Genomic DNA, 27,650 nt, shown 5'->3' on the forward strand with positions numbered 1-27,650 from the left:
GTAGTGAACCTGAAAAATCACATTGCTAAGTCCAAAGAAGGCAACCATCCGTAAGTGCTGCAAAGAGGTCAGTGTGGGAATTCGACAAGCCGTCACTGGATTCAAAATGAGCAAGTCATTGAGAGACAACCTTGGTGGAGTCAAAGAAGTCAAAGTCAGGCAACAGAGAACTGAAACATTACGTGAGAAGGTACAGAAAGAAAGTCAAGTCTTTTCTTCTTATAAGTTTGGTCATTAAAGAGCCGAAAGGAAAAAAATGGCAGGTAGACTGAGAGAGAAGGGAAGTTTTAGAGAAGCCTGAGGAAAAGTTAAGAAACTTTAGAGGATGAGGAGAAGGAGCCAATGGAATGGGGAAAATTGAAATTCTGAAAAATAATGGATAATTAATGAAGTGAGGCTCTGGAGAAGGCAGAAAGGATTAAAACCAAAAGCACAGGCTGGAGTGGGGAAGCGTAAGTGGGAGCGGTTAGCGTCCAAGATTCAAGGAACAGGGTAAGAAAACACAAGATTTAGCTAAATTTGAAAGCAGAGGAGAGGAAGCTGAGAAAATTCATGCCTTCACAATTTTGTTTTCTGGAGGAAACAGAAGGTTGCTCTATTGCTGGCAACGTAAGTTGTTGGCAATGAAGGTGTCATGGTTAGGGTTGGGGACTTGAGAAGAGTATAAAGGATTGGAACAGATGCTACGGAGAATAGGAAAAACGAAAAAAAAAAAAATTGCGGCATCAAAGGCCTGGCTGAGATTTGCTATCAAGAACTTGTAACATGGTTCATTACTGAATAAATGACTTTTTTCCTCAGCAACTTCAACCAGCCTAAGAGTAGAAGCAAAGGAAACAGGCAAGTGCATTAATTCAGAGTTGGGGACTGGCAAGAGGCATATTTAGAGAACTGAAGATGTTGGTAAGTGTTAGGGGTGTAAAGTGGACCAAGGATTGGGACTGTCAATCTTCAAAGGTCAGGAGTAACACCGGATGGTCAAAAATAAAGCTATGAGATCGGGATTTTAGAAACATAATCCAGGTCTTAAGTTGCAGGAATAGCAAGTTGACAGAGGAATGGAGAGTGACTATGCATTCCCTCCTAAGGAGGGGATGGTAGGATACTTTGTGCCTAGAGCTCAGGCAAGAGTTCAGAGAAGGTGAATTAGCAGAATCTAAGAAGTACTACCAAGTCAGAGTCTGGGCAATTTGGAAGACAGTATTTTGAATCTGTGCTGATTGATGAACCTATGGCCCAAGCATAAAACCTTAGTTCTCTAATGATTCAGAAAATGAGAAGAAACAGCTCAGTTTTGGATCAGAGACAAAAACTAAGCAAGCACTAGAAAACAGTGAGGGTCACCCACAAGACCACAAGATTGGGCAATGGACAGAACCGGTCTCTCTGGGAGCCAGTCAGAGGGGACCTGAAAAAGATAAAGTAATGTCACAGAAAAGACCATAGAATTAAAGTCATTCAACACTATGTGCCTATAATTTACCTAGCTTGTACATTAATATCAGATTATAAATAGGTTACACAAAATGTTTTTTTTTTAATCAAATGCTGGCAATTGTATCCAAAATTAACATTTATTTACTAATTTAACCCTTAACAACCATGGAAGCTAGGTATTGTATTTACCACACTTTATAGTTAGAACCATTAAGCTTAGAGAACTTAACTTGCCCATGATTAGTAAGTATGACATCATAAGTATTCAAAGTGCATACCCTAAAAATCCTCTGCACTGATATAAAATTATTTGGAAAAGAAATGCTTCTTTATACCCTAGACCCATGCCTTAGACATTGATAACAAAAAGTAGCAAATGGCAATAAAGTCCAAATAAATAACCCCTCTCTTTGGAGCTTGTCTATATCACCATAGTGTACCTGGCAAGCTTTTTATTTCCCCCTCTAAAAACTCTAGAAACCAGTATTGCTGTCACGTAACAGAAATATTCAGTCTTGAAACCTATATCATTCAGAATTGCTCATCTAAGCTCAACTGGAGTTAGTATGTTTACTAAATTATTATTAGGCACTTCTGCTTTTAGAAAAAAATTGTATGTATGCCTGCTCAAAACCACATTCACTTGCATCAGATAATAAAGCTTATCCTATGTGTTCTTACCCTTTCTGTTTTATCTGCACAGAAGAGTCGTGTGTGATGTCTTTTCTGCACCACAATATAGGTTATTCCTGGCCGGTAATCTTCTTCCAAGCTAATACATGCCTTTCGAATTGCTATTAGTTCTGGCCAAGCTACCTAGGAGTTAGAAATGGAATGACGTTTAATTGAGAACTTGCCTATCTCTTAGGTATCTCTCAGATCTGATTTACCCAGAGTGGTAGATTGGAGGAAGTTCCATTAGACACTGAGAAGCCCCAGAGGGAACTTTCCTGGTGGCCCAGTGGTTCAGACTCCATGCTTCCAATGCAGGGGGCATGGGTTTCATCCCTGGTCAGGGAACCAAGATCCCAGATGCCACATGGTGTGACCAAAAAAGAAAAAAAAAATGTAGATGCCCCAGAGGGAAGCTATAGGATAATGAGATTACCTGTTTCATCTGTCCCTCGGATACGCCTCCACGGTAATAGATGATCCGAGTGGGTTTGAAGCGTGTGGATTTGTAGAACTGGATCAGCAGCTCTCGAACCATGTTGGTAAGATCCTGGATTACCTCCTGACTATAGAGGAGCTCCTGGGAGATCTCCTGGCGGGAGGTCTGCACGCGAACGGTGGCACAGTACCGGCTGGGGTGGCCATCCATACTGCCAACCACAGCCGCGATGGATGGCTTCTTCCCATCGCCTGCTGGGGGGTGTGTGACATCTGCTCCCAGGAAGATGACAGGTTGCTGGAACACTGAGGGCCTGATCAGATTTAAGGAGACATTGCCACTCAGACATATGGATGAAAATGCTTTCATTTAGCAAGCTCACCAGATACAATCACAGACACAATCTTGCAAGAGAGAATAAAGGTGTGCCCACTGGGAGAGACTTCTAAAGCCCACTGAGTGCCTACCACCCAGTATCATGAATCTGAATTGACTAAAGAAGCCAACATGGTTCTCCTGCAGTAGCAGGAAGGAAAGAGTCAAGTGAAAGTGGAAATTGCTCAGTCATGTCCAACTCTTTGCGACCCCATGGATAGTCCATGGAATTCTCCAGGTCAGAATACTGGAGTGGGTAGCCATTCCCTTCTCCAGGGGATCTTCCCAACCCAGGGATAGAACCCAGGTCTCCCGCATTGCAGGTGGATTCTTTACCAGCTGAGCCACCAGGGAAGCCCAACATGGTTCTTCTGCAATAGCAGGAAGGAAAGAGTCAAGAAAAGAACCTAACTCAAATTTAACAAAATCTCTATGTGTAAAGGGGAAACGTGGGTTTCCCTCATAGCTCAGTCAGTAATGAATTTGCCTGCAATGCAGGACATCCAGGTTCGATTCCTGGTTGGGAAGATCCCCTGGAGAAGGAAATGGCAACCCACTCCAGTATTCTTGCCTGGAGAATCCCCTGGGCAGAGGAGCCTGGCAGGCTACAGTCCACGGGGTTGCAAGAGTCAGACACAACCTGGCGACTAAACCACCACCAAAGGAAAAACTTTCCCAGAACAGTCTCTCTTAGAATCCTGGGATTTCTACAGTGGATGCTGAACTGCAGGATGCACATGAAACCAGGACCAAACCCCAAGACGCGAGACTTAAGGAAGAGAACAAAGCTCGTCTCCGTCCCTATTCTGTGTTTCTCCACAGTGTTTATCACTTTGACCACGTAATTTACATTTATTTTACTTATTGTGTATACACACACACACATGTCGGGCCAGGCCCGCCAGGCTCCTGTGAGCCATCAGGGAAGTCTAGTGGTACTGTCAGGGGTTATCTACTGAGAGGGGCCACAAGGAAGCCTGATGAAGAGCTGGACATGTTCTATATTTAACCTGGATGGTGGTTACATGAGTGCGTATGTGTATCAGAAAAAGTAACCAAGGGGTATATTTGAGATCTGTTTTAGTGTAAATCATGTAAGTTAGATTTTAAAAAACAAATGGAAAACACAGAGTTCAGAATCTTACCTTTGATGAGGTACAAGCACGTTGTTAATTCCTCCAAGCTTTGCGTTTATCTTCAGGCAAAGGTTGGAAAGGGTTTGAGGTGAGGTCTTCACTACATTTTTTACCTGGACACATTGTGTAGCCATTCCTAGGAGTGTGTCTCCAACACGCTTCACCTCCGCTATAAAAATAAGTTTATTAATTCATTGTAAATGTTGCTATATTCTCCAAAATCCTAGAAGTAAAGGGGGAAACTCCTACATATTAACTTCCACAGAGTGCCTACCATATATTGTACATTGTGCTACCAGCTTTTCACATGTGGTCCTTTTATCTGCTAAACCCCGAGGGCAATTCTTTTTTTTGGATAGGTCCTCTCCCTTCCCTTCTCTCCTGCAGGCCTGGAAGCCGGCCCACTTCCTCTGTTCCACCATGCTGCCTGCCACCACTCACTCAAAAGTCTGTTGAGGTTCCTTTTCTCACAGGACTGGTCTGGGCGAAGAAATTTATCTCCCCAGCTCCCCCTCCTTAGTACACACACCAGCCCTTTGAATTTTAAGGGATTCTTTTCCTTCCTCCACCCCCCTCCCTGCTCTAAACAGGACAGAAAAAGAGAAGCTAACAAAAGATACAAATATACAGAGAGCTGAAGACATTTTATAAAGTTCAAATCGCTGGTCTATGTAGTCTCCAAAGGCTTTGCTTAGATGATAGCCAAAAGAAATTTGTATCATTCCTCTTATAAGAGATACAAACTAAGCAGTTCCTGTTCTGGAAGTGGTAGGCTCCCCCATCCTGATACTCCTAAGTGCTTCTCACCAGACATTCTAGTTCTCCCTACTTTGGGGGCTATGGTAGACTTGTACTGCCCTCATTCCCACTGCATTTTCTGCCCCCTATCCCAGGTCGGGTGGGCCATATAGTTGGCTGTGGCCAAGAAACTGCAGAAGTTAAGAACCCTCCAGAGACTTCTCTGTTGGTTGGATGGTTGACTCCTCGCTTCCAATGCAGGGAGCGTGAGTCTGAACCCTGGTCGAACAAAGACCACAAATGCCTCGGGGTGTAGCCAAAACAACTCCCCCACAAAAAAAACACAAAATAAATAAAAATCTCCCCAGGCTTTCTGTGTTAAAAAAAAAAAAAAAAAAAAAAAGCAGATCTCCAGAGTTCTTTTCTCTCTGCCTTGGGGCCAGCAACATTCCAAACAGAGACTGGGTTCCAGAGTGAAAATGATATGATGACATGGAGCAGAGGCTGTAATTTACCTTCAATGGACACACAGCAAGAGCAAAAAAAAACCTTTGTTGTTTTGAGCCACTGAGAGTTTGGGGTTGTTTTAGACTGCAGCATAGCCTAGTTTATCCTGAATGCTACACCAATTACTTGAAATCATCCCTCATTCAACATTAAAGGGGTCCATACCATATACTGGCGTCTTCCCAGGCAAGATAACCACTATAAGTTGTAGGCCCACATACGTCATTTTCAGGTGTTTAAACATGGGCTCCACGCTGTCGGCACCTTGTGCGTACTTGCAAAAACATGGCTGACCCTGGATGGGCATTCCTGCATCCTTAGAGATTTTACGGAGCTGGTCCGTGAAACTCCTGTTAAAATACAACCGGTGGCACAGTGCTTTCATTTCAGGGCACATTCTTAGCATTTAGCTCCCTCTAAGATATTTATTTCAGTTCTGTAAATTTTTAGCCAAAATTATTAACAAACAAACAAAAAAAAGCCCATCTTTAAATGGTTGCCAAAAACAGCCTAGAAGTTCTATCACTGCAATTATAATGCAGAAGATTCTGTATTACTAAACTATCAGATTATCATTTGGAATTTTAAAAAAATTATGCCTCAGCTGGGCCTCAGGGCCTAGAATAGCATTTCTGTTCAAAGAATTTCTTTAAACATTCAAGTCAGTGATTCAGGATCAAAGATAAAAGCAAGGTCAAAATTTCAGGTAACGTGTATTTTGGCAAGCCAGGTACAAGAATAGCTGGGTAAACTTGTGTTCAATTGAGAACACTGAAACACTCTGTCACAAAATCACCATATTTAGGATTATATTCAAACTCATAACAGATTTGATTCCGTAACAATGCCAAAGAAAACATCATTTTAAGAAAAAGCAAAATTCACAGTCAAGTTTTAAATTTTAGATTTGAGAAGTTACTCCAGTCTATGTAATAAAGTTTTCAGGATAATTTCTTTTGTGCATTTGCCAACATTTTGTAGGATTCCTTTCTTTCACCCTAGTTCACTTTTCCTGTGGTAAGTTTTCCACCCTTGTCACCAACTTCCTTTATATAGATAACTGCATCTGTAAGATGTGAACCAAAGATCTGAATCAGTGACCTTGCAGTAAGACAAGCTCCCTAGTTAATTACAATGATTAAAAATGAACTAGTTTTTATCTTAGCTGGAAAGATACAATTAACCCCAAAGGAAGCTTCACTAAGAACTCACGAAATTGCCAATCAGCACCACTTCAACCTTGTTAGTCACAGATTTCTGCTCTAAATGTAGGAAGCTGAGTCAGATTCTCAAGGTAATTCCCAAGTTTGCAATTCATTATAAGAACAATGTCTTTTTCCTATAGCCAGATGGTGTCACTATAGGAGTCAGGGATTCAGTGCCAGTGTACACAGCACGTTCACATAAAGATGGTATTTTCATATCTGCAAGGGATATTACTAAGCTGAAAATATGAAGATACTCACTTTAGTAAATCTTCCCTACATTGTTTCTGAGGCGCAAAACAAGCAACTGCCCAAACTTTAATTTCAATGCCAGCATAAAACTGCTTTCCTCGCATGTCCCAGACACCCTGGTTGGGTGTGGCTACAGTTTTATTCTTTAAAACAAACAAACAAAAGAGAAAAGACATTACAATCTAAGTCCATTTTAAAGTTGATGAGAGGATACATAGAACTCTATTTGATATTAGTCAAAAGACAAAAAGCAGCAATGAGCAAAGCAATGGGTCAATTCAGTGTGGTATTGCTGGAAGAAACTTGCTGAACAAAACAAAGGCTTACCCGGCCCCCGTACTGCAGCATCGGTGCTGGAAGAACCCTGCCTGTGAGCTCTGTCATGTCGTTGTGGACAACAACACCAAATTCTTTAAGGTATGGGTCAGGGCCACCCACCGTGCTGTTACTCTTCACCTAAAGAACAGGAAAGCCTGCATATATAAAACCAAAGAGTAACTGTGTCCCATCCGGCATTTTCTATTGTTTCTTTTTTAAATCTGAAAGCTAGCTTATCTTAAAGACCATGCCTTACTGACCAGTCTACTGATTTCTTCCTGTCGGTCAGGAGCAGATCTTGCTGTGGCCTTGATCATCGTGGAAGTCTGATTGTCTGTGAGCTTCTTTATACATCGCTGTCCTGCCACTATATTACAAACCTATCAAGAGGCAAAGAGGAATTAGTTTGTGTCTTGGGCTTCTGTATCTTAATATTTGCTGAAGTGCAGCTTACATCTTCCATTTCCAAACAAATGAAAATTCTGCTATAAGGTGAAGTTACCCATCCAAAATACTTCAGAGATTAATATTATATTCTATCACTAATTTAGAACATGACTTTAAAACACACAAGCACACATTCAAGAGATTGGCAGACTGGAAAAGAAAATTTAGTTTAGCTTACCTCAAGTGGCAAGTATGTATGCTTTTGTTCTTGTCCCACTTGGAGACAGGGAAGATGGGGGTATTTCAGCTGCAGATTGTACTTTTGCTTAAAATATTGAGCTACTGTACATTCCATAGCTTGACCATTTTCTAACTGTAAGGGAAAACTATAAGAGAGAATATCTTTTTAGAAATTTCTTCATGCTCTTTTTTTTTTTTTAAACAAGCAAGCAAACAAAAGCCTACTAACATTTTCTACCTTGACCAGTCACTTAAAAAACAAAGGTCAATCTTTATTTAGCCATTTTCACTTAAGCCATCTTAGTATTTAATCAAGACAGCGATTGTGTTGGAATTTTCCATGTTTGTTGAAGCTAGGATGAGAAAAAAATTTAATTAAAATGGAAAAAGAACTTATATTAAGAAGAAGCTGCAGAACCAGAAAATACAGATTCACTAAAGGTCCGTTAACACTTATCAATATAAATACAATCTCTTGCTGGCTTTTTTTTTTTTTTTTTTTGCTGCACTGGTCTTAGTTGCAGCATGCAATTCCCTGACCAGGGATCAAACCTGGGCCCCCTGCATTGGGAGCATGGAGTCTTAACCACTGGACCACCAGCAAGTCCCTCTTGCTGACTTCTTACAGATGCTGCTGCTGCTGCTGCTGCTAAGTTGTTTCAGTCGTGTCCGACTCTGTGTGACCCCATAGAAGGCAGCCCACCAGGCTCCTCTGTCCATGGGATTCCCCAGGCAAGAACACTGGAGTGGGTTGCCATTTCCTCCTCCAATGCATGAAAGGGAAAAGTCAAAGTGAAGTCCCTTAGTCGTGTCTGACTCTTAGCGACCCCATGGACTGCAGCCTACCAGGCTCCTCCGTTCATGGGATTTTCCAGGCAAGAGTACTGGAGTGGGGTGCCATTGCCTTATCCTCTTAGAGATGAGTAAATGCAAATAAGGTCCTGGACCATCCACATATGAGTTTTAATTGCTAAGAGAACTTCTGGTAAAATGAGTGCAGCATAGTTACTGGGGTCACATTTTTAGATCCCCAAACCAGGACAAATATATGTGGATTTGGAGGCCACAAAACCAAATACATGAACCTGAGACCATGTCAAGATACTTGATACAAACTGGAGAATGTGATTTAAGAGACTCCTTATTTGGCTCTTCCAGGAGACAAATTATCTCAAACAACTTGGCACAATAATACCTTTAATCTTGTTTTTTAACTGTTAATGTCCCATGAAGTAATAATGCAGTGAGGATCATATATGTGATATTTAAATCTATGTGCTTTTAATTTTTAAGCAAAAATTATATAGTTCTATAAGTTTAATTATTCTTATCAGGAGTGCTGTGCTGTGCTTAGTCACTCAGTTGTGTCTGACTCTTTGCGACCACATGGACTGCAGCCCGTCAGGCTGCTCTGTCCATGAAATTCTCCAGGCAAGAATACTGGAGTGGGTGGCAAACCCTCCTCCAGGGGATCTTCCCAACCCAGGGATCAAACCCAGGTCTCCTGTATTGCAACCAGATTCTTTACCTCTAAGCCACCAGGGAAGCCCATTCTTATAGAGTAACATGCAGTAATTAAATAATGAAAAAAGACAGGATGTAAAAAAAAAAAAAACAAACAAATGCTATAATCTGTCACTATAACAAATGCTATATTGACTTTTATTTTCCCTAGAGAATATATTCAATGGTATAACACGAAAAATAAATAGAATACCACTTTATAACTCAAGAAATTCATGTGACGTATACATGAATTCATACTGAAGAATGTATTCAAATCAGACTGAATTGATATACTACATTTATCCAGAGGCCACTCTAAAATTTCAGTTATCTAGAGCAAAGTCATGCAGGTGATTTTGATTACACTTGTTTGAAAAAGTCTTCTTAGTAAGTATGTAAAATAATGTAAAGTTAATATAGTTAAGTTCATGCTCTTAGAAAAGCCAATATTTATATTTATGCCAGACATGAGTTTAATGATCTTGATTACAAGAATAAAACTTACATATGTGGTAATTTTAAAAGCACTTTCATATATATTTTCTCATTAGGCACATTTCACAGTGGATTAGAAGTTAGGTGATTAGAAAAATGAAATTGAGGAAGGATAAATGAATCTGCTGCTGGAGGCATGCCATACACACTGACAGCTGGAAGAAATGACAGTTAGCTACAAAAGGGGGGAGAAAAATCCACATAAAACTCAAAGCAATATATATCTTCCCATGACAGCTTTTATGACATACAGTTCTTAATAGATCCTTTTGGGCCATGCATTGAGAATTACAACACTAGAATAAATGATGTTTATAATGATGACTCTGCATCATTATATGAAAGTTGATCTATGTTCAGCATACTTTAAAGGCAAGGAAAACATTTTATTAGTATTTCTATGAAAAACATTTAAAAGCTCTTTAAAAGCTTTGGTGTTTAAAATGAAGATCTGGGTGAGTTTTTTAATTATAATGTGTGTGTGCCTGCTAAGTCATTTCAGTTGTGTCTGACTCTTTGTGACCCTTTGGATTGTAGCCTTCCAGGCTCCTCTATCCATGGAATTCTTCTGGAGTGGGCTGCCATGCCCTCATTCAGGGGATCTTCCTGGCCCAGAGATCGAACCCATGACTCTTGTGTCTCCTGCATTGGCAGGTGGGTTCTTTACCACTAGCGCTAAAATGGGATACCAATTTCTCAAATTATTATAGTAGCTTCCTTTGATACAAAAAATGTAATGGTACAATTTTAGATGTGGTTAACATAGCATCTGGTCCCATCACTTCATAGGAAATAGATGGGGAAACAGTGGAAACAGTGTCAGACTTTATTTTTTGGGCTCCAAAATCACTGCAGATGGTGACTGCAGCCATGAAATTAAAAGACACTTACTCCTTGGAAGGAAAGTTATGACCAACCTATACCATATTCAAAAGAAGAGACATTACTTTGCCAACTAAGGTCCGTCTAGTCAAGGCTATGGTTTTTCCTGTGGTCATGTATGGATGTGAGAATTGGACTGTGAAGAAGGCTGAGCGCCAAAGAATTGATGCTTTTGAACTGTGGTGTTGGAGAAGACTCTTGAGAGTCCCTTGGACTGCAAGGAGATCCAACCAGTCCATTCTGAAGGAGATCAGCCCTGGGATTTCTTTGGAAGGAATGATGCTGAAGCTGAAACTCCAGTACTTTGGCCACCTCATGTGAGGAGTTGACTCATTGGAAAAGACTCTGATGCTGGGAGGGATTGGGGGCAGGAGGAGAAGGGGACAACAGAGGATGAGATGGCTGGATGGCATCACTGACTCAATGGACGTGAGTCTGAGTGAACTCCGGGAGTTGGTGATGGACAGGGAGGCCTAGCGTGCTGCGATTCATGGGGTCGAAAAGAGCTGGACACGACTGAGCAACTGAACTGAACTGAACATACGTTTGATGACTGGCTGGCCGTCTCGTCACATTACACACTCGATATTTTCGTTTCATCTGTCCACAATGGGTCACCTCAACTTTCAGACCTGAAGTTAAAAAAAACATCAAAACATCAGTAGTAATTAAAATCATAGTGACCACAAAAAAAAAAAGATTTGAAGGTTTTCTTCAGGAAGGCATGACATTGTACAAGACAAAGTTTGCAAACATATGGGAACAATTTCATCATGCATAGCCAAAAAAGCCTCAGCCAAGCAGAAAAAATTAGAACCCAGATGAGTGAAGACTAGCATCCTACTTAAATGTATTACTTCATTCAATAAATATATATCATGCATCAATAATGATTTAGTGCTTACTTAGTCTTAGACCTAGAGGTAGCCCTAATGAAGCTTATGGCATAATGAGAGAAGATAGCTAACAAGTAAAGAAGCAAAGAAATTCTGAGGATAAACAAACTTGTATTATTGTATAAATCTGAGAAATCTGAGACTCACTCATCCTGATCCTTCTCTAGGCTTCTCCAGGAAGCCAGGAGGAGGGCCACCCTGAACCCCAGAGCATAGAAGGAAGACACAGGGGAATGCAGAGAGATGAGGGATGGGGGAAGGGGAGCAAGAACAGCATGTGAAGTTAGACACCTGGGGAAACACACACATGTCCACACACACACACACTCAGGCGAGCACCAGGGGTATCCATCTCTGCCCCAATCAGAGAACACTGGGGGAACATCACAGAAGGAGTGGGCGCCCATGAGACATTTCAGTCCTTCCGTTTTATTAAAATAGAGGTTTTCAAGTAACTAAAAGTAACAGTTACTAAGTGCCTGACATGTGCTAGAAGTTTATACACCCAGTTGCATTTAATTCTCACAGCAACCTTACAAGATTCATATTATTTTTACCTTAGAGATGAATACACTAAGCCCAGGGGTGTCTGGGCTTCCATCTGTAAGACAGTGCTCCTTGGACCACACTGAGCTGCCTGACCAAGACCACAATGATGCAAATACCTACCTCTGATTTCTTTGGTAAACTTGACACGCTGGGAGTCTGTTAGAGGTTTGGTTTGTTCATTGATGTTCTGAATGTCTAAAACCTCACACATGAACTCAATGATAGGCTGAGCCCGGTAGAAAGCAGTTGCAGATACTAAAACAGAGAAGGATACTTAGCTTCAGGGAAAGGGAAAAGACCAAAAAACCAGCCCAAAGAGTAAATGGTAACGGAGTTCCATCCTACCATCAATATTGAGCATCATATTCCACATGGCAGGTCTCACGGACTGATGAAAGCCAAACCAAACCTCCCTGCCCCCTCCCAGAGGGTGGTAGTAACCTTCAGGAGGTGAGAAAAAGGAGCGACCTACTGGAGTGTACCTGAAGAAACAAGAATTTGCATGTTTCACAATAAAAACTTGAAAGGATCTTTCATTTCACTCTCAACTTTGCAAACTGAAACCAAGTTTGAACTATGACTTATGCAGAAGTCATGGGCACCAATGCGACCTACCAACAAAAGTCTGACATTTGTGGCAAAGAATTCAAACTAACCTCATGGAGGGAAGGTGTCTTGTGATAACATCAAGTGCTTGAACTGAGTCATCTGGGACTTCATTCAAGTGCCCGGCCAAAGCTTCTAAAAGTAACTGAAGGCTCACAACTGATACCCACTGAACAGACACTTTAAAGGTTTGGTCTTTACCCTCACCTGGAAGGGTCACTTCCATATCAACCTAAGGAAAAATACATATACAGACACATTTACAAAGGCTGAGAGACCCCAGAAATAGTCAATATAGTATACCTATAAGGATATCTAACACTTTCTGTAATTGCTAAACATTGGAAACAACCTATGCTCCATCAGTAGGGGGATAATTTAATATTGAATATTATATAATAGTTAAAAATAAAGTAGATGCTACAACATAGATGAACCTTAAAAACATTATGCTAAGTGAAATAGCCAGACATAAAATGACAAATATTGTATGATTCCTCTTATATGAGGTACCTAGAAAAAAATTAATAAAGACTAGAACAGTGGTTACCAGACATAGGGGAGGAGGAAATAGGGAGTTGCTGTTTAATGGGTACAGAGTTTCAGTTTGGGATGATGAAAAGTTCTACAGATGGATAGTGGTCATGGTCGCATAATAATATGAATATATTTAATGCCACTGAATTGTAGTCACTTCAGTCGTGTCTGACTCTGTGCGACCCCATAGACGGCAGCCCCTGAGGCTCCCCCGTCCCTGGGATTCTCCAGGCAAGAACACTGGAGTGGGTTGCCATTTCCTTCTCCAATGCATGAAAGGGAAAAGTGAAAGTGAAGTCACTCAGTTGTGTCTGACTCTTAGCAACCCCATGGACTTCGGCCCACCAGGCTCCACCGTCCATGGGATTTTCTAGGCAAGAGTGCTGGAGTGGGGTGCCATTGCCTTCTCCAGAATTGTACACTTAAGAATGGTTAAAATAGTAAATTTTATGTTATATATTATTTAACCGCAATAAAAAAAATTTTTAAGTAAGGTAGATGGAAAGATCTCCCAGATCTCCCAGATATATTGTTAAGTGAAAGATGAAAAAATAAATCACAGAACAATATGCAAACAAATAATAATATATATAAACATGCAGAAATGGGCTTCCCTGGTGGCTCAGGGGTAAAGAATCCACCTGCAATGCAGGAAACAGGTTTGATCCCTGGGCCAGGACTATCCCCTGGAGAAGGAAATGGCAACCTACTCTAGTATTCTTGGCTGGGAGACCCCACGGACAGAGGAGCTTGGCGGGCTACAGCCCATGGGGTCGCAGAAGAGTGAGACACCTCTTAGCGACTAAACAACAACAACAGCAAGCATGTGTAAATAGCTAATGCACATAAAAGTACCTGAAGGGACACACACCGGACTATTATAGTAGTTTCCTCGGAAAATGAAAAGGGATTGAGGATTCGAGCAGGTGGGGAAGCAGGAAACCATAGCATTTCTAGACTGTCTGAATACGTTTATAACGAGTATATAATTATGTATTGCTTTTAAATTTTAAGAGCAAATGTCTTAAAAAGTTATTGTGGTATTATAAATATTTTCATAAGTGAGTGTTACACAATATTTTACAAGTAATAAAAATTCTACTGTTCAGATTCAGGTGGCACTTTCACACTGTGAGAAAGTGGGAACATATGTAAAGATGAAATTAGTTCAGTTCAGTATCTCAGTCGTTATCTGACTCTTTGCAACCCCATGGACTGCAGCACGCCAGGCTTCCCTGTCCATCAGCAACTCCCGGAGCTTATTCAAACTCATGTCCATCGAGTCGGTGATGCCATCCAACCATCTCATCCTCTGTCGTCCCCTTCTCCTCCCACCTATCTTTCCCAGCATCAGGGTCTTTTCCAATGAGTCGGTTCTTCGCATCAGGTGGCCAAAGTATTGGAGTTTCAGCTTCAACATCAGTCCTTCCAATGAATATTCAGGACTGATCTCCTTTAGGATGGACTGGTTGGATCTCCTTGCAGTCCAAGGGACTCTCAAGAGTCTTCTCCAACACCACAGTTCAAAAGCATCAATTCTTCAGTGCTCAGCTTTCTTTATAGTCCAACTCTCACATCCATACATGACTACTGGAAAATTCATAGCCTTGACTAGACGGACCTTTGTCGGCAAAGTAATATCTCTGCTTTTTAATATGCTGTCTAGGTTGGTCATAATGTTTCTTCCAAGGAGTAAGCATCTTTTAATTTCATGTCTGCAGTCACCATCTGCAGTGATCTTGGAGCCCCCCAAAACAAAGTCTGGCATTGTTTCCATTGTTTCCCCATCTATTTGCCATTAAGTGATGGGACCAGATGCCAGGATCTTAGTTTTATGAATGTTGAGTTTTAAGCCAACTTTTTCACTCTCCTCTTTCTCTTTCATCAAGAAGCTCTTTAGTTCTTTGTTTTCTGCCGTAAGGGTGGTGTCATCTGCAAATCTGAGGTTATTGATATTTCTCCTGGCAATCTTGATTCCAGCTTGTGCTTCATCCAGCCTGGCATTTTGCATGATATACTCTGCATATAAGTTAAATAAGTAGGGTGACGATATACAACCTTGGCGTACTCCTTTCCTGATTTGGAACCAGTCTGTTGTTCTATGTCCAGTTCTAACTGTTGCTTCTTGACCTGCATACAGATTTCTCAGGAGGCAGGTCAGGTGGTCTGGTATTCCCATCTCTTTAAGGATTTTCCACAGTTTGTGGAAATAATCAACCTAAATTCTAACAGTCAATTATTGATTAATTAAAAAACAAGAGAATATGTACAGAATAACAAATCTATCATCACCATGAGAAACAGCTTTAAGAATTGAATTGTCATTAGAAAGGGAAACATCTTTGTCCTATGTAATTACTACTAAATGACCTAGGTCTAATAAACATTTCTTGCTGTTAACACTTACCCTATCCCGTCCAATTGGCAGTGGATGTGCTGTGTACATGTTTCTTTTGCCATCATAGCCAGGCTGCCGATCACCAAATATCTGCATCTTGAAGTGCCGCACCATTGTATCTACTACCTCCCTTAACAGTAATGGAGACAGTGGAGGTTAGCTCTGAGAAACGGTGGTGAACAGGAAACTATCACTATACCTTAATTATCTAAATTCGGGTCAAAACTCCTTGGAGGACCTCCCTGGTGGTCCAGCAGTTAAGACTTCCTGGAGAAGTCTTGAGACTTGGGTTCCTGGAGAACCCAACCCAGAGGGTATGGGTTCGATTCCTGGTTGGGGAGCTAAGATGCCAGCAATACTGTAACAAAGTCAATAAAGAGTTTAAAAATGGCTCAGAACAAAAAAAGAAAAAGATGACCCAGGCCAGTTCTGCCTGGAATATGAGGATTAAAATTCTTTGGAAAAAGCAAGAGTTAAAGTTACAGATTCAAATAATTAAAAAAAAAAAAAAAACAGCAAGTGAACAAAAGCAGTCATGGGATGACAACACAAAAGGAAGGAATAAAAGGAAAGAAGAAAATTTGCAGCACCTTCTCAAATTCTTGCTTTCGAAAATCCTCTCCTATGATAAATAGAACCTTATAAGAGTAACCTATCTTAGGTATCTAAATTTGGCATGTTCATAACTGAATGATAATATATTTGTTATCAAATATGCATCCTTATTCAAGTACACTGGTTTTGGAAAAAAGAGTGGGCAGACATCTGAGGATCAATAAATCTAAGATGCATCATAGTCAACAGACTAAGGCAACTCCTTTGACTAATGCTGCTGCTGCTAAGTGTCTGACTGGGCAACCCCACAGGCAGCAGCCCACCAGGCTCCCCTCGTCCCTGGGATTCTCCAGGCAAGAACACTGGAGTGGGTTGCCATTTCCTTCTCCAAGGCATGCAAGTGAAAAATGAAAGTGAAGTCACTCAGTCATGTCCGACTCTTTGCGACCCCATGACTGCAGCCCACTAGGCTTCCCTGTCCTTTGCTATCTCTTGGAACTTGCTCAGACTCATGTCCATTGGGTCAGTGATGCCACCCAACCATCTCATCCTCTGTTGTCCCCTTCTCCTCCTGCCTTCAACCTTTCCAAGCATCAGGGTCTTTTCCAACGAGTTGGCTCTTCGCATTAGGTAGCCAAAAGTAGTGAAGCTTCAGCTTTAGTCCTTCTAATGTTGTATTATATGCCAAATTGCTTCCAAGTAGTATAAAGAAGGGAACATCATAAAATTTCCTCCTCCCATAAAATATCCCCATTCCATTACTAGTGTAGTTTCTTTCTTTTTAGAATGAAAGCCTTTCTCTCAATCAAACATGAACAGTGTTTTGTCATATATACCAGATCACACTGTATGCAGGATCTAAGATTAATGCAGACGTGGGGAAACTAGAATCTACTGTTTAAGATAGATAAAAGTGAATCTGTGAGACTTTGGAATGCTAAAGTCAATGAAAAATCAGGTGCTATGTCTCACCAATATTAGTAAGCCCATGTGTGTGAATTGTATCTTAAAAGTCAAAATAAATCACAACTAGCTAAGGCACTGGGGCTTCCCTAGTGGCTTAGCAGTAAAGAATCCACCTGCCAATGCAAGAGACACAGGTTAGATCACTGGGATGGAGAAGATGCCCTGCAGAAGGAAATGGCAACCCTCTCCAGTATTCTTGCCTGGGACATCCCATGGACAGAGGAGCCTGGTAGGCTACAGTCTGTGCGGTCACTAAGAATCTGACATGACTTAGCAACTAAACAACAACACACAAAAGGCTAAGGCATTAACACTACCACAAACGAAAACTGTGGGAAAGTCATATTTTTTCAAACTAAGTCATGCAATTGCAAAAAACTGATGGAGAAATATAGTTTCATACATTCCCAATTTTAAAAAGTTGACTTAAGAATAATATATTTTCAGACTGAGAGGGTAATTTCTTATCTTACATTCTTCAAATATAATCATAAAATTTTACAGTAAGAAAACATATTTTCACCTCTATTCTCACTTAATCTTCACAACAACCTGTGAGACAAGCAGTGCAATAATTTTTCTCAAAGAGAAAAAAATAAAAATTCAGAATGGCAAGTAACTTGCCCCTGGTCACACAAGGATTAAATGGCAGAGTTGTATGACCTTGGACAAGTTACTTGCTCTCTCACAGCTATTTCTTCATTTGTAGGATTACAATAATCATAAAGCCCACCACAAAAATCATCATATTAAGTGAATAAGTACACATAGACAAGAACAGTGCTTGTCATGCAATAAGCCTACTCCTTGCAGGACATTTGGTCCAAAACATCCGTGAAACATTTGGTCCACATCAAGAGGGCCTTCATATTCAGCTCTGTCCAAAACAAAAATCTGGCATGGGCTGAATATGTTCACAGAGGTTTTGAATAGGACCAAATTTCAGGGACCTTTTGACGTGGACCAAATATCTTATGGATGTTTTGGACGAGACTATATGGCTGCGGGACTTCCCTGGTGATCCAGTGGCTAAGACTTAGCGTTCCCAATGCAGGGGGCCTGGGTTCAATCCGTGGTCAGGGAACTAGATTCCACGTTCACAACTAAGAGTTTGCACAACTAAGAGTGTGCATGCCACAACGAAGATCTCACGTGCCACAGTTAAGACCCGGTGCAGCCAAATAAATAAATAAAAATCAGTATTTTTTAAAACGGGAGCTTCCCTGGTGGCTCAGTGGGTAATCTGCCTGCAATGTGGGAGACCTGGGTTCGATCCCTGGGCCAGGGAAGATCCCCTGGAAAAGGAGATGGCAACCCTCTCCAGTATTCTTGCCTGGAGAATTACATGGACAGAGGAGCCTGGCGGGCTACAGTCCATGGGGTTGCAAAAGAGTTGGACACAACTGAGCAACTAACACAAACATTTTTTTTTAAAGGACTCTCTTAATAAAACAAAAAGACTAAATGGCTGTTAACCAGTGCTCAAGGATATAACTCCAGGAATCTTCATTTCTCTTGAATCATCAAAATTTTCTACTCTACTGAATTATTCTCTTAAGCATATAAATATCTATAATTTCTCTCATCTTAAAAACACTGAAATTTGACCCTTCCTCCTCATCTGAGCAGTACATTTCTCTGCTTCCCACTGCGTCAGTCTCTTGACAAAGTTGTCTCTAACTGCTCCTCTCCATTTTCTCTTCAATCTTCTCTCATGAGGCTTTTTCTCCTTCAAAACTACTCTTATCAAGGTTCCCAGTGAGCCCCACATTGCAAAATTAAATGCTCCCTGAACATTAGATGATCAATTCTTTCAGCTTAAAATAGGTTCTTCCCTTGCCTCCTCACTCTGCCCTGGTTTCTTTCATCCCAGTGGCCTCTCTCCATGCCACCAGTCTCCTTTGCTGATTCTTCCTCATCTCCCCAGTTTGCAAGCACTGTTACCTCAAGACTCAGTCTTGGAGTCTCACTTTCTTTAACCACACTCACTTCCTACATGATCTCACCCAGTCTCATGGTTTTACCATCAATATACTGATGACTCTCAAATGTCTGTCTCCAGCCTGTAACCTGGCCCCTGATGATGGCCCCAACCTCATTTATTCAACTTCCTGCTTGAGGTCTCCACTGGGATGTCTAGCAGACATCTCAATCATAGCATTTCAAAAACTACAGCTCCCCTGACCTGCCACCCCTGTTGCCTCTCCCATAGTTTTCTCCATTTCGATACATGGCAACTCCATCTTTCCCTCTGCTCAGGACAAAACCCCTGGAATTAGCCATGATTCATTTCTTTCATACCTCACCTTTAATCCATCAACAGATGTTGCTGACACCACCTTTAAAATATTTGTAGACTCTGACCACTTCTTATCACCATCTCTTTTACAACCCAGGTTAAAGTCACCATCCCTTTTCACTTGAATCATTACAAGAGCTTCCTAATTGATTTCTTGGCTTTTCAGCCTTAACTGCCAGGCTCCATCTGGAACACAGCAGCCAGAACGATCCACCATTCAAAATCTAAGTTAGTCATATCAAATGTCTACTCAAAACCCATCTAATCAGAGTAAGCGCTAAAGGCCTAGGACGACCTACAAGACTCTGCTTGATAAGGCCCTTAGGAGTTTCTCTATCACTCTCCCCCTCACTTACTCCAGCAATACAGGCTTTATCTGCTATTCCTTGAATACACCACGCAAGCTGCTACCTCTGCCTGGGGTTCTGTTCAAGGAGCTATCCCTCACCTCCTCTAGGTTTCTCCTCAAATGTCACTTTTCAGTGAGACTTTCCCTAACTACACTATTATAACATACATACATACACACACACACACACACACACATTGTGTGTATATTACATGTACATATAATATGCACACACATATATACACACATGCATGCATGCACACATCTTACATAATATATGTGCAACACATATACATGCTTACTCGCTCAGTCATGTCCAACTCTTTGCGACCCCATGGACTGTAGCCCGCCAGGCTACTCTGTCCATGGGGATTCTCCAGGCAAGAATACTGGAGTGGGTTGCCATGCCCACCTCCAGGGGATCTTCCTGACCCAGGGATTGAACCCAGGTCTCCCGCATTGCAGGTAGCCTCTTTACTGTCTTAAGAGATACATATTTACAATATACATATATACCATATGTATGTATCTATACATACACACACACATAAAATCAATGGCCCATCCTCAATCTGTACCTTCCATCCTTGTTTTATTTTTCTTCATAGAAGTTATCATCAGCTAGCAATAATATGTTTTATTTGTTTACTCATTTATTTTTGGACTTTTCCCCCGTTATAGCATAAGTTCTTCGAGGGTAGGAACTGTTGCCTGTTTTTTCATGTTATATTCCCAGGACACAGAACAATGCCTGACATACAATGAGCACTATATGTTGAATGAATCAATATTAGCCATTACTATCACTTCTATTACTGTTGGTTTCAGTTATACAACAGTCAAACAATTAAAGGCTTACATGAGACTGAACTATACCAGAAAGCCAAAAAATTGATCTACAATGAGAAAAAAATCAAGCCACAAAAAAATATTTCACTTGACAGTAAAAGTATTCTTGAAAAGGCAAGAACTATAATATTAATGACTGTCTGAGTATCAGTGAAGAAACAGAGACAAGGAAAGTGAGTGATCTCAGCACACTAGAATAAGATCTGTTATAGGGCTATATCTTCACCCTTGGTAAATTCCTGTTATACAGACCACAATACTTAAATCATCCTATCTAGACCCCTCTTGGATAATGCTAGAATTAAACAGAGCTTCTCTCTGAGTTTAATTTCTTCAATACCCCAAGATGATTCTTCTGTCTTTACACTTACATTTTTCTCATGTCCAATGCCAACACTTAATAATAAAATTTGAATTTCCAGATAGTTCTATTTTCCATGGATATCAATGGTTTCATCTACTTCTTATAAATTTCTGCTACCTTTGGACAGTGAAAGAGGGACAATTCTTCATTCATTATTTACTGACTGAAGGATGATATGTCCAGTACTCTGCTAGCATCTATGAAGGAGAACCAAGTATGAGATAGCATATCTGCTATCAAGAAACTCACTGTCTTAGAGAAAAACAAAGCTTACATGTTAAAAGAGTTTAGAGAACAAGATGATTCATAATAAATAAACTATGTGTATTTAAATACATATAGAAGTCTATTCTTTTTAATCCTTACCTGTTGACTCTACGAGGCCGTTTTTCTGGTTTAATATCCACATCATAGTGATACACATCTATTTTGGGAATCTGAACCTGGAAATGGTTGGCTAACAGTCGAATGGGTTTTCCGACAGTTCCAAGGCCAGGACGACGAGGTGGCTGAAACAGGCTGGCTGGAGGTCCTGAAGAGATTGAAAGATTATTTGATGTACTATTGTTTGTGAAGGATAATATTCCCTTCATCATGATGTTGATGATAGCTATAGTTGGGAATCCCCTGGCAGTCCAGCAGTTAGGACTCTGCACTGACAATGCCCAGGACCCAGGTTCAGTCCCTGGTCAGGGAACTAAGTTCCCACAAGCTGTGCAGCCCAGCCAAAACAAAACAAAAACAGCTACAATTACTGTGATCTTATACTTCACTGAACATACTCCGATATAAAAAGTTATGTCAAAAGCTTTTTGGCCTAAGATTCTCTAGATTTCTAAATATTTTTTCCATGCTGCTATTATTTTGAATAAGGGGGATGTCAACAGTAGATACAATATGATGAACTCTCAGATGCACTCTACTGTCTAAAACCTTTTATCAGTATCAGTAGATCTACAGCTAGGCTTACAAAATTGTATGCATTTTAAAATAAAATCATCTCTAAACTCTGGAGGCCATCATCAGTTCATGCTGGAGATGATCCATTAATCCTCCACAAATTAGCTTGATTGTTATAGTTTTGTACAGACTGTCAGAGATTAAACAGCAGCTATCTTTATCAATTTAATTGCTAATTTGGATAGTGAAACAATACCAGTGAGGCTACTTTCTTCCTTATAACCTGATATTTAAAAAATCTGGACAATCTGATATTTCCTGACCATAAGATTTAGTTTATTTCTTCAACAAACATTTATTCATTTATTCCATGTCTAAGCTGTACTGTAGATTCAAGAAAAAGATAGAACCTCTGCCTTCAAGGAACTGACAGTCTAGACCAGCAGTTCTCAACTTGGGGGAGCTTTTGTCCCCCAGTAAACATTTGCCAAATATATGGAGACCTTCTTGGTTGTCACAAATTGGGGGATGATACTGGCAATGCACACGACAGCCCCCCAAAATATAGAAGTATTCAGTCCAAAGTATCGAATAGTACTGAGGCTGAGAAACCCTGGTCTAGATAGAGCAGTCATTCCAAATTATTCTATTGATGGTTTACAAGATACTCTATAAAAAAAAGAAAGTTTCCATCAGCTAAAAAAACCCTACATATTCTCTTCCCTTCTTAAAACTCCAATATATATATTATCACATTAAATTCTCTAACAAGTCATGTAATAAATAAGCTTGTTTAATTTATTATTTACCTGACTTATTTTTCCCCAGAACACACACACATGCACACACACACAACTCTTTCTCTGTTTTTAAAACCAAACATCTATTAATAGTCAGTAAATTAGGGTTTAAGGAAACAGTCTGGGAAATATCTGTCTACAGAAAACCTTATTCCTTTCTGATGAGATTGTCAAATAGACACTGGTCCAAAAAATAAACACTTTTTCTGCTATGAATAAGTGTTGAGTAAAGTGAGCTGAACTTACAAAGGAAAGTTACAACAGGTTCTCTTGTTGCAATGGTATTTTACCAGGAACAAAGACAATTCACCAAGGAGAGAACACTTTGAAGTAAGAAGCTGTTCTGGTCCAATATCACTTAGGAAAATCAAAGCAAACACTTCAATGAAATTTGTGTTGACGGATCACCACACACTAATTCCTAAAATACTGAAAATCTTTTCATGTATTAAATTCACTGTTCATTCTTTCTGTGAATTATACTCGTCCTTCAAAACTCTGGTCAAGTGCAACCTCCTTGGAAAGCTTTTCCAGACTCTCCTAGGCTAGAGGATGCATCTTCTGTGTCCCCAAGATCCTTTGTATAGGGAACACGTGGGACAAATATCTAGAAACAACTTGTTAAATTACTGTTTCCTTCACTAGACTGTAACCTTTAGAAAAAATGGACTTCCAATTCAAAGTTATCTTAAAACCTAATTCAATGATGAGCACATTGTAGGAATTCAATGAATGCTGAACTGAACAGTACTAATAATCTCTGTAGCAGTTTCAGATAGAAATGAAACATAAATCTAGTCATTTCTAAAATTAAAGGATTATTTTTCATTAAAACAAAAGCACATAATTTATACTAAAAACTATTTCTTGGAGTTGAGTTCCATTTCTAGTGAACAAGGGGATCTACTCTGGGTGTGATAAAGCATTTATAAACAATGTAAGAAGTAGATAATAAATAACATCAGAGGTGGACAGGTATACTGAATTCACCCAACTAAATCATATAGGTAAGTCAGCCTTGCATATTCCAAGATACATTTAAGCAGTCACTGTATCACAAATCCAGCTTTATGATAGAAATTTACAAACAAAAATCTGGATCAAATGACTTGCCCAAGGACATATGACTTGGATTTTAAATCACAACTAGAATCTAGGTCTCCTAACTCCCAGTTCAGGGCTTTTTCTTCTTCAGTATATTTCACAATCCTATGGCATTTATACCTCTCAGAAGTACTTGATGCTCTTTAAAGAGACAGAGTAAATGAAGGCAGAGTAAATGAAGGAAAGGGATTAAGTGGAGAAAAGCAAATAGTGTGTTTCTTTTCCATGGCAAGAGAGAAAAGTTAGAAAGTGAGTGATCATTCCTTTTAATAAGTTTAGAAGATTTATTTAGAAAAATATATTCTAAACTTTTCCATCCCCAAAGCTGGTTTCTTTGAATTTATCAAGCAACTTCTGAAGAAATAAAGTCTGGAACCAAACTGCCTGGGTTTCAACCTTGGTTTTACCACTCCCTAACTGCATGACCTAGGGCCAGTTTCTTAGCCAATCAGTTTCCTTATCTATAAAATGGAAGAGTTATGATAATAATAGCACCTATCTCATAAGGCTATTGTGAGGATCTCATGAGGTGATGTACATAAAAGGCTTGATGTGCCATGCTGCATCAGAGAAGGCAATGACACCTCACTCCAGTACTCTTGCCTGGAAAATCCCATGGACGGAGGAGCCTGGAAGGCTGCAGTCCATGGGGTTGCTGAGGGTCGGCCACAACTGAGTGACTTCACGTTCACTTTTCACTTTCACGCATTGGAGAAGGGAATGGCAACCCACTCCAGTGTTCTTGCCTGGAGAATCCCAGGGACGGGGGAGCCTGGTGGGCTGCCATCTATGGAGTCGCACAGAGTCAGACATGACTGAAGTGACTTAGCAGCAGCAGCAGCCATGCTGCATGGACTGTAGCCTGCCAGGTTCCTCTGTCCATGGGATTCTCCAGGCAAGAATACTGGAGTGGGTTGTCACACCCTCCTCCAGGGGATCTTCAACCCAGGGATGGAACCCACGTCTCTTTAGGCTCCTGCGTTGGCAGACGGGTTCTTTACCCCGAGCGCCACACGGGAAGCCCAAAAGGCTTAACACAGTGCCTCATAATGGTAAGCACTCGATATGTGTTAGCTATTATGACTGCATTTGTATATAAATGTTACAGTTATTCCTCAAAGGTCCTCATGTTGGGAGCATCTCAAGAACTTAGTGACAAAATCTGAGAATTACATCTTCCAAAAAGGTAACTCAACACAGACTGGATGAAGTCAGCTTAACAGAAGAGGAGGGCATTAGACTAGAAGCCAGGTGATCCAGACTCATCCTTATCATTTAGCCTTGAGCCCCAGATATAGTCACTTAGGCTCTCTGAACCTCATCTGTAAAATGGGGATAATACCTTCCTTACCTACCTCACAGAGGATCAAATGAACTAACAGCTAAGAAAGCACTTTCCAAACTGTAAAGCACTGTAAAAAATAAATGTTAGCACACTGGTAAAGAATCCACCTGTCAATGCAGGAGACATAAGAAATGTGGGTTCAATTCCACATTGGGTTCAATCCCTGGGTGGGGAAGATCCCCTGGAGTAGGAAATGGCAAACCATTTCAGTATCTTTGTCGAGAGAATTCTATGGACAGTCCATGGTGTTGCAGAGTCGGACACAACTGAGCACGCATGCACTATTAATATGACAATGTTAGTTACTCATCATGTCCAACTCTTTTGTGACCCCATGGACTGTAGCCCGCCAGGCTCCTCTGTCCATGGGATTCTCCAGGAAAGAATCCTGGAGTGGGTTGCCATTTCATCCTCCAGGGGACCTTCCCAAGCCAGGGATCGAACATGGGTCTCCTGCATTGCAGGCAGATTCTTTACCACTGAGGCAGTAGGGAAGCCCTACTATTAATATAAACAAAATAAATGGTAATCTAATCTAAAACTTCCTAGTTGTTGTTAGAAATTGAAACTGGGTGAGAGAGAGCAGAGCAAGACTAAACATGCTTCAGTGATTATTCAAGTGAGGAGGGAACAGTGCAACAGATCTATGTGCTTCAACAAAGAAGCAAGAAAGCTTCTCCAGGTTCTTGGCCTGGATGAAATATCCCACAAGACTAGCAACTCCCTTTGCTCTGATTCTATGCTCAACAAGCAGCTTCTTGTTATTAATTGGGTTTCCAAGGTACTGTGACACCAAAAATGGAGTTTGCTAGACAGCAGGCAAGAAAATATTCCAACCAACAGAAAAGATCTGTGTTGGCTCTTTCATTAGTGTCTTGTAAATGTGGTTAGTGAGAATTAATTTTCCATAATCCTGGGTGAACTGATAAGCCCTCAAACCCGCAAAAGCTAAAAAAAAAAAGTCAGTCCCTGGGATGTTCCTAACACCACCAGATTGATCTTTTCCGTGAAATTTAGTTTGTATACAGTTACAAAGCCTCTTTCAATATCAGCTCATAAAGCCAACAGTTGATTCAATTATGACCTACTAACAGGGGAGGGAGGGAAGAAACATTTGTTGAGTATTTTCAATGCATGACTATCTACAAGACTTCTCACATACATTACCTTATTTCATTCTCACAGCAATCTTGCAGGACATAATTATTACTACCCTCATTTTATAGATGAGGAAATGAAAGTTCAAAGGAATTAAATAATTTGCCCAAGGTTATACAACTATTAAATTGCTAGATTGGATTTGAACAGAAGTCTGTTACATTCCTAAAGACCAGATCCTGCTTTTAGCTGGGAATGTAGCTGAAATAACCCAGTGTAATATTCACATTGAGGTTTATCAAATAATATTAATGTGACAAAACCAATTTATTTTTCAGAGGCATATGAAATTTGACTATGAAGTCCTTTAAAAAATACTCTAAGCAGCAAATAAAGGTGGAGTTGGATCATTCAGCCATGTAAACAAGTTTTAGGTAAACACACCTTCAAAGTTTTCAAACTCAAATGGTAGACTGAGTTTTCTATGCACTAAAAAAACGAAATGCTCTACAACTAAGTCAACTATGTAGATAAGGCATAATATTAAAGTTAATTCTAACACAGACCCCCTAAACCTTGACCTACATTAGAAACTTGGGATTCCAAGTGGGAGCTCCAGACTTCAACCTGCAGGGCATTTGTTACAACCTGGAATAGTTCTTCTACTTTGGGCAAAGTTGGGGAGATAACCAGAAGCCATTCATAACAACGAGGAATTACAGTTTCAAAAGCACTTTCTCCTTCATTTGATCCTCACAACTAGTTCTAACCCAATTAGAAGATACTCAGGGCATTAAAGCTTGAGCTGGAGTCGCCGGTGGGTAACTCGCCTGTCACGGAGGCGCTAGGACAGACCACTGCGGGTCTGCTGCGCAGAATGACAGGTAGACACGGGCATAGATACATATTCCTCGAGACTTCAGGGCCTTTGAGAAAGGGTGGGCACTTTGCCCCTTGCCTTCAGGGCAAAGGAGAAGTGTTTAGGGGAAGTTCTTCTTCCTTATCTGATGGCTCTGGACTGTCTGCCAAGGCAAAGAAAAATAGGGGTGCGGCCCCAAGCCAAAATATCCCTGGTGGTGGAGTCCTTCCCGGTCCGGTCCGGGCCAGGCCCCCGCTGCGCACCTGGCACAGTCGTTCCTTCTGTGACCCAGACTGGCCTCGCCTCCACCCTGGAGCACAAACCACCTCCCTGAGGCTGGGTCAGCTCTCCCTTCTACCTAGGGGCGTGGGTCACCTTCCTGGGCCTCCCCCTCCTTAGATCTAGAGAACTGGCTCATCTCTCCAGGCTGGGGCGCGGAACCCGTCCCCCCGCCGCCCGCCTCCCGAGGCCGGGGTCAGCTCCCTCCGCCTTGTGCAGTGAGGCACGGCCCCGTTCCCCCAGGCCTGACGGCCCAACCCAGGTACGCACGAACCGATCCGGGCCACCCGGAGCGGCCAGCCGTCCCG

The 27,650-nt window shown here is 40.9% G+C and overlaps 1 protein-coding gene across 4 annotated transcripts in view; it reads right to left on the minus strand.

The window, feature by feature from the left end:
* LOC109556513 (protein argonaute-4) overlaps positions 1–27,650 on the minus strand; it is a 38,054-nt gene that overhangs the window by 9,968 nt on the left and 436 nt on the right. For 2 of the 4 annotated variants that reach the window (XM_019957859.2, XM_070786853.1), the window contains exons 2-15: positions 21,324–21,489; positions 15,585–15,705; positions 12,691–12,872; positions 12,380–12,516; positions 12,155–12,289; positions 11,134–11,221; positions 7,705–7,852; positions 7,340–7,459; positions 7,089–7,217; positions 6,771–6,904; positions 5,470–5,654; positions 4,069–4,228; positions 2,546–2,861; positions 2,119–2,253 (exon numbers count right to left, since the gene is read on the minus strand). In XM_019957859.2, the coding sequence (XP_019813418.1) occupies positions 2,119–2,253; positions 2,546–2,861; positions 4,069–4,228; positions 5,470–5,654; positions 6,771–6,904; positions 7,089–7,217; positions 7,340–7,459; positions 7,705–7,852; positions 11,134–11,221; positions 12,155–12,289; positions 12,380–12,516; positions 12,691–12,872; positions 15,585–15,705; positions 21,324–21,489 (2,156 nt within the window). Of the gene's footprint in view, positions 1–2,118; positions 2,254–2,545; positions 2,862–4,068; positions 4,229–5,469; positions 5,655–6,770; positions 6,905–7,088; positions 7,218–7,339; positions 7,460–7,704; positions 7,853–11,133; positions 11,222–12,154; positions 12,290–12,379; positions 12,517–12,690; positions 12,873–15,584; positions 15,706–21,323; positions 21,490–22,903; positions 27,614–27,650 lie in introns of those variants that run through there. The other 2 variants (XM_019957860.2, XM_070786852.1) reach the window with 2 other exon arrangements.

Source organism: Bos indicus, chromosome 3 (genome assembly GCF_029378745.1).
Source record: "Bos indicus isolate NIAB-ARS_2022 breed Sahiwal x Tharparkar chromosome 3, NIAB-ARS_B.indTharparkar_mat_pri_1.0, whole genome shotgun sequence".
NCBI lineage: Eukaryota > Metazoa > Chordata > Mammalia > Artiodactyla > Bovidae > Bos > Bos indicus.